At 43.8% G+C, this 16,644-nt stretch overlaps 1 protein-coding gene across 1 annotated transcript in view; it reads left to right on the top strand.

Moving 5' to 3' along the window:
• LOC128706532 (nicotinic acetylcholine receptor beta1) overlaps nucleotides 1-16,644 on the top strand; it is a 101,267-nt gene that overhangs the window by 82,184 nt on the left and 2,439 nt on the right. Inside the window, exons 6-8 of the mRNA XM_053801449.2 lie at nucleotides 4,709-4,830; nucleotides 10,144-10,253; nucleotides 14,137-14,256. Coding sequence (XP_053657424.2) covers nucleotides 4,709-4,830; nucleotides 10,144-10,253; nucleotides 14,137-14,256 — 352 coding nt within the window. The remainder of the gene's footprint in view (nucleotides 1-4,708; nucleotides 4,831-10,143; nucleotides 10,254-14,136; nucleotides 14,257-16,644) is intronic.

Here is a 16,644-nt window from a genome sequence, read left to right on the forward strand (position 1 = left end):
AGTCACTTTCACAGAGTTCCTCAAGTAGCACGTGATTTTTTTTTCTGCTGTAGACCCGTTTTCTTTTTTCCTTAATTTTGTGGAAATATCGTAAGACAAATTACAGGCACAACTAAAATCAGAATGTTAAGTTTTTTTTTACATAGTCCCGAAGTCTGAATGAATGTTTGATAACTGTAATGTCATCAATGTTAAGTTCGCTAGATGATCACTCAATTACCTTTGCTTGTAGGCTGAATATCCTCTGTTCCTATAATACTCAACCTTTCTTGTACTTGACATTCGTGTGCCTGAGGCACTGAGCGTCTCCTGCCTCCCTACCTCATTCTTAGCAAGAACGTTCCTCTGAGCGAATCCCCTGGGACCTCTTACTCATTTCTGCAACACTGCAAACTCCTGATATGTTGATTGCAGCATTAAAGCCCTGGAGCTATCATTCAACTCCTCCTGTGGTTGTTTCGCATCTCGTATAGTTCGCTTGCGATTTTTGCACAAATATATATATGTATATCAAATTTGGGAGGAGGAGTATGGAAGAAGTGAATGTTTTCAGATATTTGGGAGTTGACGTGTCAGCGGATGGATTTATGAAGGATGAGGTTAATCATAGAATTGATGAAGAAAAAAAGGCGAGTGATGCGTTGAGGTATATGTGGAGACAAAAAACGTTATCTATGGAGGTAAAGAAGGAAATGTATGAAATTATAGTAGTACCAACACTCTTATATGTGTGCGAAGCTTGGGTTGTAAATGCTGCAGCGAGGAGGCGGTTGGAGGCAGTGGAGATGTCCTGTTAAGGGCAATGTGTAGTGTAAATATTATGCAAAGAATTAGGAGTGTGGAAATTAGGAGAAGGTGTGGAGTTAATAAAAGTATTAGTCAGAGGGCTGAAGAGGGTTTGTTGAGGTGGTTTGGTCATTTAGAGAGAATGAATCAAAGTAGAATGACATGAAGAGCATATAAATCTGTAGGGGAAGGAAGGTGGGGTAGGGGTCGTCCTCGAAAAGGTTGGAGGGAAGAAGTAAAGGAGGTTTTATGGGCGAGGGGCTTGGACTTCCAGCAAGCGTGCGTGAGCGTGTTAGATAGGAGTGAATGGAGACTAATGGTATTTGCGACCTGACGAGCTGTTGGAGTGTGAGAAGGGTAATATTTAGTGAAGGGATTCAGGGAAACCGGTTATTTTTATATAGCCGGACACGAGTCCTGGAAATGGGAAGTACAATGCCTGCACTTTAAAGGAGGGGTTCGGGATATTGGCAGTTTGGAGGGATATGATATATATATATATATATATATATATATATATATATATATATATATATATATATATATATATATTGGTATAAAAACGACAGATTGAAGATTTAAACACTTATGCAACATATGGGAATCTTTATCGAAGAAACGTTTCGCCACACAGTGGCTTCATCAGTCCATATGTTGCATAAGTGTCTCAATCTTCATATATATATATATATATATATATATATATATATATATATATATATATATATATATATATATATATATATATATATATATATATATATATATATATATATATGCAATAAGATCACAGTAAACAATAGTGGTGGTAGCAGAAATGGTAGGAATAGTAGTGGTGGTAGCAGAAATGGTAGGAATAGTAGTGGTGGTAGTAGCAATGGTAGCAGTAATAGTGGTGGTGGCAGGTGGCAGCAATGGTAGCAGTAGTAGTGGTGGTAGTAGCAATGGTAGCAGTAATAATGGTGGCAGCAATGGTATCAGTAGTAGTGGTGGTGGCAGCAATGGTAGCAGTAGTAGTGGTGGTGGCAGCAATGGTAGCAGTAGTAGTGGTGGTGGCAGCAATGGTAGCAGTAGTAGTGGTGGTGGCAGCAATGGTAGCAGTAGTAGTGGTGGTGGCAGCAATGGTAGCAGTAGTAGTGGTGGTGGTGGCAGCAATGGTAGCAGTAGTAGTGATGGCAGCAATGGTAGCAGTAGTAGTGGTGGTGGCAGCAATGGTAGCAGTAGCAGTGGTGGTGGCAGCAATGGTAGCAGTAGCAGTAGTGGTGGCAGCAATGGTAGCATTAGTAGTGGTGGTGGCAGCAATGGTAGCAGTGGTAGAGGTGGTGGCACCAATGGTAGCAGTAGCAGTGGTGGTGGCAGCAATGGTAGCAGTAGTAGTGGTGGTGGCGGAAATGGTAACAGTAGTAGTGGTGGTGGCGGCAATGGTAACAGTAGTAGTGGTGGTGGCAGAAATGGTAGCAGTAGTAGTGGTGGTGGCAGCAATGGTAGCAGTAGTAGTGGTGGTGGCAGCAATGGTAGCAGTAGTAGTGGTGGTGGCAGCAATGGTAGCATTAGTGGTGGCAGCAATGGTAGCAATAGTAGTGGTGGTGGCAGCAATGGTAGCAGTAGTGGTGGTGGCAGCAATGGTAGCAGTAGCAGTGGTGGTGGCAACAATGGTAGCAGTAGCAGTGGTGGTGGCAGCAGTGGTAGCAGTAGTAGTGGTGGTGGCAGCAGTGGTAGCAGTAGTAGTGGTGGTGGCAGCAGTGGTAGCAGTAGTAGTGGTGGTGGCAGCAATGGTAGCAGTAGTAGTGGTGGTGGCAGCAATGGTAACAGTAGTAGTGGTGGTGGCAGCAATGGTAGCAGTAGTAGTGGTGGTGGCAGCAATGGTAGCAGTAGTAGTGGTGGTGGCAGCAATGGTAGCAGTAGTAGTGGTGGTGGCAGCAATGGTAGCAGTAGTAGTGGTGGTGGCAGCAATGGTAGCAGTAGTAGTGGTGGTGGCAGCAATGGTAGCAGTAGTAGTGGTGGTGGCTCGAAATGGTAACAGTAGTAGTGGTGGTAGCAGCAATGGTAGCAGTAGTAGTGGTGGTGGCTCGAAATGGTAACAGTAGTAGTGGTGGTAGCAGCAATGGTAGCAGTAGTAGTGGTGGTGGCAGCAATGGTAGCAGTAGTAGTGGTGGTGGCAGCAATGGTAGCAGTAGTAGTGGTGGTGGCAGCAATGGTAACAGTAGTAGTGGTGGTGGCAGCAATGGTAGCAGTAGTAGTGGTGGTGGCAGCAATGGTAACAGTAGTAGTGGTGGTGGCAGCAATGGTAACAGTAGTAGTGGTGGTGGCAGCAATGGTAGCAGTAGCAGTGGTGGTGGCAGCAATGGTAGCAGTAGTAGTGGTGGTGGCAGCAATGGTAACAGTAGTAGTGGTGGTGGCAGCAATGGTAGCAGTAGTAGTGGTGGTGGCAGCAATGGTAACAGTAGTAGTGGTGGTGGCAGCAATGGTAGCAGTAGCAGTGGTGGTGGCAGCAATGGTAGCAGTAGTAGTGGTGGTGGCAGCAATGGTAGCAGTAGTAGTGGTGGTGGCAGCAATGGTAGCAGTAGTAGTGGTGGTGGCGGCAGCAATGGTAGCAGTAGTAGTGGTGGTGGCAGCAATGGTAGCAGTAGTAGTGGTGGTGGCAGCAATGGTGGCAGTAGCAGTGGTCGTGGCAGCAATGGTAGCATTAGTAGTGGTGGTGGCAGCAATGGTAGCAGTAGTAGTGGTGGTGGCAGCAATGGTAGCAGTAGCAATGGTCGTGGCAGCAATGGTAGCATTAGTAGTGGTGGCAGCAATGGTAGCAGTAGTAGTGGTGGTGGCAGCAATGGTAGCAGTAGTAGTGGTGGTGGCAGCAATGGTAGCAGTAGCAGTGGTGGTGGCAGCAATGGTAGCAGTAGCAATGGTCGTGGCAGCAATGGTAGCATTAGTAGTGGTGGTGGCAGCAATGGTAGCAGTAGTAGTGGTGGTGGCATCAATGGTAGCAGTAGTAGTGGTGGTGGCAGCAATGGTAGCAGTAGTAGTGGTGGTGGTGGCAGCAATGGTAGCAGTAGTAGTGGTGGTGGTGGCAGCAATGGTAGCAGTAGTAGTGGTGGTGGCAGCAATGGTAGCAGTAGTAGTGGTGGTGGTTGCAATGGTAGCAGTAGTAGTGGTGGTGGCAGCAATGGTAGCAATAGTAGTGGTGGTGGCAGCAATGGTAGCAGTAATAATGGTGGCAGCAATGGTAGCAGTAGTAGTGGTGGTGGCAGCAATGGTAGCAGTAGTAGTGGTGGTGGTAGCAATGGTAGCAGTAGTAGTGGTGGTGGCAGCAATGGTAGCAGTAGTAGTGGTGGTGGTAGCAATGGTAGCAGTAGTAGTGGGTTTTTTTGTACTAGTAGTAATTGCTGTTGTTGTTCTTCTTGTTTTAATACTTTTGTTGTTTTTGTAATTGTTGGTGTAGTTGTTGTTATAGCAGTCGTAGTACTAAATTTTTTTTTTTTTTTTTTATTCGCCGGTACTCTCCCGGCCCGGGTCTTTTCCAAGTAGTGGTGACCCGGCCTTGGCTCCCTATCTGGGGAGTGTCTCGAGACTTAAGTCTCCCATGGGAGGAGGTACAAGTACTGTTAGTGTTATTATTATATATTATTTATATTTTTTACTATATTCTTATTATTATTCTTATATGTTCTTAATATTATTTGTAGTAGTAGTAGTAGTATTACTATTATTAAAACTGCTATAATTATTATCGATATTTTTATTATTATTAGTAGTAATATTAGTATAATTATTGCCAGTTATAATTCTTATCATTAATACTACTGTTGCTACTACCACAAGTATTATTATTATTACTACAGCTTATCCTACTACTACTACTACTTGAATGTAACTATGATCAGAGCACACATCTTGACTTGCACATTGATGACGGCGTGTTTCACAGAGGACCCAGGACACACCGGATGCCTAACTGGATTCGTGTCATGTTCCTCAAGTATCTTCCTATCATGTTGTTCATGAAGAGACCCAAGAAAACGCGACTTCACTGGATGAACGAAATGAACGGTAAGTCCCATAAGATACGTTCTTCTCATTCACCACCCCGCAAATTTAGTCACCATCGTGCGACCTTCAGTCACCACCCCGTGACCTTCAGTCAACATACCTTGTGATCCCAGTCACCAACCCGTGACCTCAGTGACCATCCTGCGACCTCAGTCACCACCCCGTCACCTCAGTCACCATTCAGTCACCTGTCACCACCCCATCACCTTAGTCACTGAACCGTGACCTTCGTCAACACACCGTGGCCTCAGTAACCCCCTTCACCCCTTAGCTACCACAATCTCCTTTCAGCCACCACCATCACTCATCAACTACCACTTTCACCCCTCAACCTACACCCCTCACCCCGTGTGAAGCAATACTGGAGATGAGTATTGAATTATTATAGTACAAAAAGACCACTGTCTGGGCATAGGTTACTCATCTTCGTCGTTGACTGTTTAAAAGCCCAGCAGCCATTCCCTGGGGCCTCCTCAGACTTCGGCTATTTTGTTTCCCACTGGGCTGTAAGAGAGCCAGTTACTATAATTATGACGCCCTCCTGACATACTGTCGTCAGGTGTACAGGTAATGTAGGGTGAGATCACGTCTGTTACCTGTATGTGGACGTTGGACCACTTCTCACGGCGTCGATTTGGTTAGTCTTATCAACCCCACATAAATATGTTATTAGCTGCAGCAAAACGGTAAAACATGTACTTGAAAACTTACCTGAATGTATAACGTACCCATATGATATAACACCGGTATCGATGGCTTGATTGAAGTTATGACGACTGAAGTCTTCACTGCTGTCATCACGATGACACATGGAACTTCGCCTGACGACCATCACTTGGATGGTCGTGGATAATGTCCATAGTACAGAGGTTCTCCTTAATATTAGTTCATACACAAATAAGTGACACAGAGGATAGTTCCGCCGTGGTATTTACTCGCTATGTCTAGTTATTCATGGAAGGGAGTTTCTAGCGCTCGTGCGCTTAGGAGAGTTCCGTACTTGTTATCTCTTCCACGGTTCTTCCTGGAGATTGTCGAGTGCGAGTCGAGTTTCACAAAGTATATGTGGATACAGCCACGAATGTTCTACGTCTCGACACGGCATGGCCCGGCCGGAGACGCTCAATCACGTCGTCACATCGTCATTGACCGAATTCACTCGTCATGATGGTCTGCCTGTTGGAGCCTCCCGCATCTCTATTTACAGTTGCATTTCTGCTGACATAGTGTCTACGGGTATAGGTACCAGCTCTGATAACTCAACATAATTAAGAAGTGTGGATTTCTTGCGGGTTAATGAGTATAGTGCCACTAGCTATATCATCTGCTTAAGGCATATTATCTCAAATTTTTAATAGTCAGGGAAAATAGAAGCTTCCAGCAAAGAAGGAGGAGGTCTTACTCACGGCCCAATCTAAGGAGAGCATCTTGTGAACATTTAACTTAGTAAGGAACACATGTTGAGATATATGGTATGCATAATGAAGAAGCTATATTGCAAGACTTAAGCTCTTACTTCATTTCTGCTCGTGCAAAATAGAGGTAATGACCCTCTTTAGCCCACTTCTGTACTGTCAGTCGTGAGAGTGGTCGACGGTCCCTGTGGACAAAATTTCTCCACACCCCGCAACTACTAACATCATCCTTCAACCACCGCCCTCATTCCAGAACACTGCCCTCACCACACAACCATCACTTTCACCACTCATCCACCACCTTCACCACTCAGCCGCTACATTCACCAATAAACAGTCACCTTCACCACTCAACCATCACCTTCACCACTCATCCACCAACTTCACCACTCAACCATCACCATCACCACTCAACCATCACCTTCACCACTCAACCATCACCTTAACCACTCAATCACCACCTTTACCACTTAACCACAACCTTCACAACTCAACCATCACCTTTACAAGACACCCATCACCTTCACCACTTAACCATCAAATTCACCATTCAACCACCACCTTCACCACTCAACCTTCACCACTCAACCTTCACCACTCAACCTTCGCCACTCAACCTTCGCCACTCAACCTTCGCCACTCAACCTTCGCCACTCAACCTTCGCCACTCAACCTTCGCCACTCAACCTTCGCCACTCAACCTTCGCCACTCAACCTTCGCCACTCAACCATCACCACTCAACCATCACCACTCAACCATCACCACTCAACCACCACTTAACCTCTACTTCACCACTCAGCCATCACTACTCAACGCTTCGCCACTCTACCTTCACTCAACCTTCAACACTCAACCTTCAACACTCAACCTTCAACACTCAACCATCACCACTCAACCATCACCATTCAACCATCACCACTCAACCATCAACACTCAACCATCAACACTCAACCATCAACACTCAACCATCAACACTCAACCATCAACACTCAACCATCGCCACTCAACCATCGCCACTCAACCATCACCGCTCAACCATCACCGCTCAACCATCACCGCTCAACCATCACCGCTCAACCATCACCGCTCAACCATCACCGCTCAACCATCACCGCTCAACCATCACCGCTCAACCATCACCGCTCAACCATCACCGCTCAACCATCACCGCTCAACCATCACCGCTCAACCATCACCGCTCAACCATCACCGCTCAACCATCACCGCTCAACCATCACCGCTCAACCATCACCGCTCAACCATCAACGCTCAACCATCAACGCTCAACCATCACCACTCAACCATCACCACTCAACCATCACCACTCAACCATCACCACTCAACCATCACCACTCAACCATCACCACTCAACCATCACCACTCAACCATCACCACTCAACCATCACCACTCAACCATCACCACTCAACCATCACCACTCAACCATCACCACTCAACCATCACCACTCAACCATCACCACTCAACCATCACCACTCAACCATCACCACTCAACCATCACCACTCAACCATCACCACTCAACCATCAACACTCAACCATCAACACTCAACCTTCACCACTCAACCTTCACCACTCAACCTTCACCACTCAACCATCACCACTCAACCATCACCACTCAACCTTCACCACTCAACCATCACCACTCAACCTTCAACACTCAACCTTCAACACTCAACCTTCAACACTCAACCTTCAACACTCAACCTTAACACTCAACCTTCAACACTCAACCTTCAACACTCAACCTTCAACACTCAACCATCACCACTCAACCATCACCACTCAACCTTCAACACTCAACCTTCAACACTCAACCTTCAACACTCAACCTTCAACACTCAACCTTCAAAACTCAACCTTCAACACTCAACCTTCAACACTCAACCATCACCACTCAACCATCACCACTCAACCATCCCTACTCAACCATCACCACTCAACCATCACCACTCAACCATCAACACTCAACCATCAACACTCAACCATCAACACTCACTCAACCATCAACACTCAAACCATCAACACTCAACCATCAACACTCAACCATCACCACTCAACCATCAACACTCAACCATCAACACTCAACCATCACCACTCAACCATCAACACTCAACCATCACCCACTCAACCATCAACTCACTCAACCATCAACACTCACCACCATCAACACTCAACCATCACCACTCAACCATCACCACTCAACCATCAACACTCAACCATCAACACTCAACCATCAACACTCAACCATCAACACTCAACCATCAACACTCAACCATCAACACTCAACCATCAACACTCAACCATCAACACTCAACCATCAACACTCAACCATCACCACTCAACCATCACCACTCAACCATCAACACTCAACCATCACCACTCAACCATCAACACTCAACCATCAACACTCAACCATCACCACTCAACCATCACCACTCAACCATCAACACTCAACCATCAACACTCAACCATCAACACTCAACCATCACCACTCAACCATCACCACTCAACCATCACCACTCAACCATCCCTACTCAACCATCAACACTCAACCATCACCACTCAACCATCAACACTCAACCATCAACACTCAACCATCAACACTCAACCATCAACACTCAACCATCAACACTCAACCATCACCACTCAACCATCAACACTCAACCATCAACACTCAACCATCACCACTCAACCATCAACACTCAACCATCACCACTCAACCATCAACACTCAACCATCAACACTCAACCATCAACACTCAACCATCAACACTCAACCATCACCACTCAACCATCACCACTCAACCATCACCACTCAACCATCAACACTCAACCATCAACACTCAACCATCAACACTCAACCATCAACACTCAACCATCAACACTCAACCATCAACACTCAACCATCAACACTCAACCATCAACACTCAACCATCAACACTCAACCATCAACACTCAACCATCAACACTCAACCATCACCACTCAACCATCACCACTCAACCATCAACACTCAACCATCAACACTCAACCATCACCACTCAACCATCACCACTCAACCATCACCACTCAACCATCACCACTCAACCATCACCACTCAACCATCACCACTCAACCATCACCACTCAACCATCACCACTCAACCATCACCACTCAACCATCACCACTCAACCATCACCACTCAACCATCACCACAAATGGTGTTACTGATATTTATCTTTTATAAATTTATTGTAGTACATCAGATTTATTATTCCCCTGAGAAATGCTCTTGATCCATATAATATAAACTGCCCTTCACCGGCTGTCACCAGTCAAGAAATCATAATACGTAACATTATTACAAACACATCAGGGAACAGATGGGATTCGAACTCATGGCGAGTGAGTGTTAAAACCTCACATGCCAGTGTGTAACCACTGGACCAGCTGGCTCTGAGATTCCTCTTCCTAAGCCTATTTCTGTACGTTGATGAATGAGACACTTATGCAACACTGATGAATTGAGCACATCGACTCCAGGCTGAGGGACTGATTATCTCATACTCCTCATCTTCCTATTATTCTCTGTATTGGACTGACAAAGTCACTGACTGACGGAACTTTTCCTCAAAAAAAAAAAAAAGATTCCCAAATGTTGTACAAGTAACTCAGTCTTCAACTTCTCGGTTTTCAAAATCATTTTCATTACATGTCTGTATGTACCATAGGTTAGCATGGGCCGAGTGGTTAACACACTGGCCTGTGAGTTTCAGGACTCACTTGCCACGAGTTCGAGCCCCACCTGTTTCTTGATTTGTAAATTTACGATAGTGTGAAAACTGCTATGCATAACAGATGCTGTTTTTTGTTTGTGTTTGTGTTTGTGTGTGTGTGTGGCAGCTGGAGTGCCTCCACACCATCACTACGGCTCACCGGAGGTCGACAAGGGCAAAATTGAACACATGGAACTCTCCAACCTTCACCATCCTAACTGCAAGATCAACAGAGAGGTGAGTATTGACTGAGCCTAGACTCGTCCACTCATTGATCCTAGACTCGTCCACTGACTGATCTTAGGCTCGTACACTGACTGATCTGACGCTCGTACACTGGCTGATCTTAGATTCGTCCTCTGACTGATCTGACGCTCGTACACTCACTGATCTTAAATTCGTCCTCTGACTGATCTGACGCTCGTACACTGACTGATCTTAGGCTCCTCCACTGACTGATCTGACGCTCGTACACTGACTGATCTTAAATTCGTCCTCTGACTGATCTGACGCTCGTACACTGACTGATCTTAGGCTCCTCCACTGACTGATCTGACGCTCGTACACTGACTGATCTTAAATTCGTCCTCTGACTGATCTGACGCTCGTCCACTGACTGATCTTAGGCTCGTCCACTGACTGATCTTAGGCTCGTCCACTGACTGATCTTAGGCTCGTCCACTGACTGATCTTAGGCTCGTCCACTGACTGATCTTAGGCTCCTCCACTGACTGATCTTAGGCTCCTCCACTGACTGATCTTAGGCTCCTCCACTGACTGATCTTAGGCTCCTCCACTGACTGATCTTAGGCTCCTCCACTGACTGATCTTAGGCTCCTCCACTGACTGATCTTAGGCTCCTCCACTGACTGATCTTAGGCTCGTCCACTGACTGATCTTAGGTTCCTCCACTGACTGATCTTAGGCTTGTCCACTGACTGATCTTAGGTTCCTCCACTGACTAATCTTAGGCTCGTACACTGACTGATCTTAGGCTCGTCTACTGACTGATCTTAGGCTCGTGCACTGATTGATCTTAGGCTCGTACATCTGACTGATCATAGGCTCCTCCACTGACTGATCTTAGGCTTGTCCACTGACTGATCTTAGGCTCGTCCACTGACTGATCTTAGGCTCGTACACTGACTGATCTTAGGCTCGTACACTGATCTTAGGCTCGTACACTGACTGATCTTAGGCTCGTCCAGACGTGTCAACAACAAAAGGGAAACCCAAAAAAAATTAGATGTTTAAATATAATTCAGATTTTAGAGAAACTTAAAAAAAATGAAAAATTGCCATTTGAAATCATTTTTTTTGTAGGCTTTGTCTGTTGTGTTTTTCAGTCTGAGTTGAATGAGCATGTTAATATGCTCGGTTAATTTAAACAAATATTTTCTTGTTAAATATGATGTTGCTTTGCTAAAAAGAATGCAAATTTTTTTCGACGATACATTATGCCGTGACCTAAAATGTTGTGTGTGTGTGTGTGTGTGTGTGTGTGTGTGTGTGTGTGTGTGTGTGTGTGTGTGTGTGTGTGTGTGTGTGTGTGTGTGTGTGTGTGTGCCATTTATTTACAAAGTACTCACACAATGGTACAGGTTACCTTTATGTTGGTAGAAAGCACCCACATGATAGTACAACAGTACCATACGAATGATGGTATAAAGCACAGACACGATGGTACAAAGTACCCACAATATGGTACAAAGTACCCATAATATGTTACAAAGTACACACAATATGGCACAAAGTACCCACAATATGGTACAAAGTACCCATAATATGTTACAAAGTACACACAATATGGCACCAAGTACCCATAATATGGTACAAAGTACCAATACAAAGTACACATAATATGGTACAAAGCACCTACAGTATGGTACGAAGTACCCACAATATGGTAGAAAGTACCCACACGATTGTACAAAGTACTCACACGATGGAACAAAGTACCCACACGATTGTACAAAGCACCCGCACGACGGTACGAAGTACCCGCACAATGAGCATAAGAGCATAAGGATGGAGGAACACCGTAGCAGACTTACTGGATGTATAAGACACAGACGCGATATTGAATCTTCACTATATTTAATTTTAAGTCTGCCTTAACTGAAATGTATAACTACACGTTTTTCAATGTCTGATAAATCTGTATTTAATTTAATACTTTGTCTCATTGAAAATAAACTTTAAAGAGGTCCACTTAGGCAGGAACTTTATCACGTTAATGGTTACCTTGACTAAGCTCACTGCGTCAGTGACATGTCGGTAGTTAAGATCGGAGAAGTGGCAAATGCAGTTCAACGCTGATAAATATATGGTTTTAATCTTAGGAAAAGAAAATGACTGTGATATCTATAAGCTAAATAATGTAGATCTTAATTAAAGTGACTGATGTGGTCAGTCCCTCAGGCAGAGGGACTAACCACATCAAAACTACGTAATCGAGGACGATGAACTGATTATATCATATTTAAACCTCCACTACTTCGGCTACTTCCTATATATTCGACTGAGGAAGCTTATTGTGTAGGCGGAGAGTTTCAGAATAAAGATACCAAACTGATGCACATGTATTATTTAACTATCGAAAACCTTTTCTTCGAAGATAGGCTGAAGACACCAAACTTACATTCGTCGCAACAGCGTAGAATTATACACAATGTAACAAAATTTCACTTTTGTCGTGTTCCTGGGAAATAAGCATCATTTCCCAATTTTTTATAATTAAACAAAATTTGAAAAAGAAATTTTAATCCCAGAACTTTGCTTTTGTGGTCAGGACACTTCTGGAAAACTTTCAAGAAAGACTGTTGTAAAACTATTATGTTCTAAGGTTTTGCCTTGTGGGAGAAGTGATTGAAGTGTATCAATGGAAAACAAGAAATAATATATAAAGGGATATAAAGAGCGGATTCAAAATATCTACCCAACACAGGACTCGCAGCAAAGGATTCAGGTTGGAGAGATTTAGAATTAGGAAAGATACAACGAAGTACTGATTTGGCAATAGAATTGTAGGTAAGTGGAGCAAACTCAGGTAGCGTCATTGAGGCAAGAACTTTGAGTACATTTTAATATAGGATGGGCAGTTACATCAGTGGGTGTGGATGGGTGCGAGTTGGACTTGCCTAGTATGGGTTAGTAGACCTGCTGCAGTGTTCTTTCATTATTGATAATAATAATAATAATAGTAATAATAATAATAATAATTTCTATAAAGTTACAAAAAATAATTGGTACAGGAATAGTTGACATATCTGCAATACTTGAGAGAAAGACTCAGGTTATGCAGAGTATTTCTGGCAGTCTTAAGAATAACTTAAAACTACAGACATTTATAAGATTAAGTTGGTTTACTTGAAGCTAAGAGTTATAGTCTCTGACAAATATTCTGACTTTTTGTTTTTAAGACTGTTATAATGTTTATAGTTGTTATGACTTATGAGGAAATAAATTGATGATTGTGAAGGTTATTGAGGGTAAACTGGAGTTCAATATAACGTGTCTGTGAGAAATGTGTTCATGTGAAGGTTTCATATTATTTCTGTCTAAATATGTCCACCTAGTTGGTTCAAATATTCATAAGTAAACGGGAGAAATACGACTGTGGGGTAGAAACCTTGGTAATAAATACTGACAAACTGGTTTAGAAAGACAAGTGATCAAGGTCCCAGGACCGAAACGTTTTCTAATAAAAATGTCCTAGTGTTTGCTCACCAAATACGATTGTAGTCCGGTTCTCTCAGAGTAAATAGTGTGTGTGTGCTTAAAAGAATGAGAAGAATAAAAGCCAAAACACTGTAAATGGAACAATTCACAACAAACCCATGAATGTGGAATGAAAACTGTTCCGTTCTAAACCATGATGAAGCCACGAGTGGCTCGCTTTTTTTCTCTCTCTCTCTGTCGTGACTTGATGGCCGATTTGTGGAAGAGTTGTGGAATTGGTCCAGCCACGGCATTGTGGAGTACAGCTTCAGTAGCAGTCAGTATGTTAGTCTTAATTTGAATTACTTTCAGAGGGGGCTTAAAGAGGCTCCTTAGCCCAGCCGGGTCGGCCACTCTGGGTAAGATATTGGTCCTAATCGAGTAGTCTCCACTATTGCAGATGCCTAGACGCGAGTCTGAGAGCTCAGACTCGCTCTTCATTACCCCTGAGGCGTACAAGGCGACGGAGGCTGTGGAGTTCATCGCAGAGCACCTCAGAAACGAAGATGAGTACATCCAGGTGAGTGTGCTGATACGTCAGGGGGAGATGAGTACATCTGGGTGAGTGTGCGGATACGTCAGTGGGAGATGAGTACATCCAGGTGAGTGTGCGGATGCGTAATGGGGAGATGAGTACATCCAAGAGAGTTAACGAAAAGGGAGTAAGGGGTTCATTGGGAGATGAGTTAATGTAAGTATTTGTGCATCCAGGTGAGTATGAGTACAAATGAGCATGAGTACACTCGTGATATGAGACATCAGGGGATGAGTACATACAAGGGGGCCTGAGGGGAAAAGAATACTTCTGAGTACGAGTACCTCCAGGTGGGTATGAGTTCATCCAGGTAAATATTAGTACACACAGACGAGTATGAGTACATCCATATAAATATGAGAACATCCAACTGAGTTTACAACTGCCGGGGGAAACCCGAGAAACGTCCAGTCACACATACGGGGAAAAAAATTAATGGCATGGGAGAATAAAGAAGGTACGAATTCCCTACGAGGAGAGATGCTGCAGGGTGGAGATCACATGAACGATCTGTAGGGAAGTCTTGAGAAGGCAGAAATGTGGATACGTCATGGGTACTTCGAGGAACAACGACGAACAAGTCAGTAATGCTAAGAGGAAGGCCGAAGGACAAGTTATGAGTACAAAGAGGAAAGCAAGAGGCGAATGGAGAGGAAATGTAATACAAATTTTTCCCTAGAAAGAGAAAGAGAGAAGGACAACCCTTAACTTAACCTTGTAAAACCCTTGTGTAAAAACAAAAGAGAATGAGAGAGAGGTGAGATAGAGCTCAGTAATTTGTTCTTTCAGTATAAACATATGTATGTTACTGTTAGGAAGGACATGGATTAGCTTAGCAACATACATGGGTTGGGGCTATTACAAAACAAGAGAGATTAAGCTCGGGAAAAACGCACATTGGGTTAACTTAGGAAAAATGTACATGAGGTAAGCTAAGGAAGAACGTACATGAGGTAAATTCATAGAAAACGTACACGAGGTAAACTTAGGAAGAACGCACATACATGAGGTAGGGTCACTAAGAATGTGCATTAAAAACGTGCACAAAAGTTCACCAACTGATACAAATATCGTAGGTGAAGCATATGTCACGATATCTGTGAAAAAATGACCCATTATTGATACTGTATTAACACTAAACGCGTTAATGACTGATTTCACAAACCACGGGGACTGATGTTATTTACTAGTGGGAAGAAAATAAGTCAGGCAGAGCGCTGAGTTATTTGTCTCGAAAGTGGTACTAGGTTTCGCGTGTGTTGCTCTAACATGCATGAGCAGGACAGTACTTTCTCGCTACGTAGCAAGGATATACAGTGTTGAAATAAGAATGGGTGCAATAAATAGTATGCCTACCAAACAAACATGGGATACTCATTGACATGTGCGTTTTATCTATGTTGTTGGGAGGACAGTGGAGCAACGTAGTATATTCTCCAGCTCTCGCTAGTAATTTGGCCTAGTGAGAGAGATTCACAGTAAACTGAGTTTCATTATTCCTGTGAAGACAACGACTAGTTCATCTGACAAAGACAAATGGGTGATATAGTCTCTTGGGAAACGCGAATTTGGCAGATGTTTGCCTTAAATGTCACTGATAATTTAACGCGAGCAGAGCGATAATTATTAAGATTATTCGTACCTAGAAAGCAGGAAGTATCACTGACATTCTAATGTAAACAAAACTTGAGTTCTTCTTACATGAAAAATTTTATAATATCGAATATCAAGTTATGTAAGAACATTTTATTTCTATGAAATGTCTCAGTCTGAATATAGTGCTTCAGGCAGATATATTGCATAGATTGTTACTTACATAATTTTGGAACACTATAGACCTCTGTTGGTAGATTTAGAATTTTGTACGTGAATGAGAGGTCTTGGAACTTATTCGGTCCGAGAAACCCCAACGGGGAAAAACACACCGTTCGAGGGCCCTTACACCCACCCAAAAACAAAAACACACACTCCCGGTTTGGCGTTGGTGGATGGTAGGTACTACTTAATTTATAGATTTACCCTTCAGGGAAGAAGTAGGTAGTTATACTGTTAGTACACTAATATTAGGATTATTGAGGCAACTGTAGATAATAATAATGTAGACCTAAGACCTTAACATAGGCCGATAATGTAGGCAAACACTAGGTTAAGTCAGCCAGGGAGAGCTGGCAGCCCAAGTTTGAATGCTGGGGCACGGGGTTTCGAGACCGCCGTGCTTTCTTCTTAGACCAGACATCATCGGGAGAACACGTGCCGTGATCAGCAGACGGCGCCCCCCCCCCCGTGTCTTCATGTATGAGACCTGGGGAAATCTGGTAGAGGCACCTCGATGTACCGTAGATGACCACCTCCGTCAGGCCCATACAGTAAGAC

The sequence above is a fragment of the Cherax quadricarinatus genome, chromosome 36 (assembly GCF_038502225.1).
Source record: "Cherax quadricarinatus isolate ZL_2023a chromosome 36, ASM3850222v1, whole genome shotgun sequence".
NCBI classification, from domain to species: Eukaryota; Metazoa; Arthropoda; class Malacostraca; order Decapoda; family Parastacidae; genus Cherax; species Cherax quadricarinatus.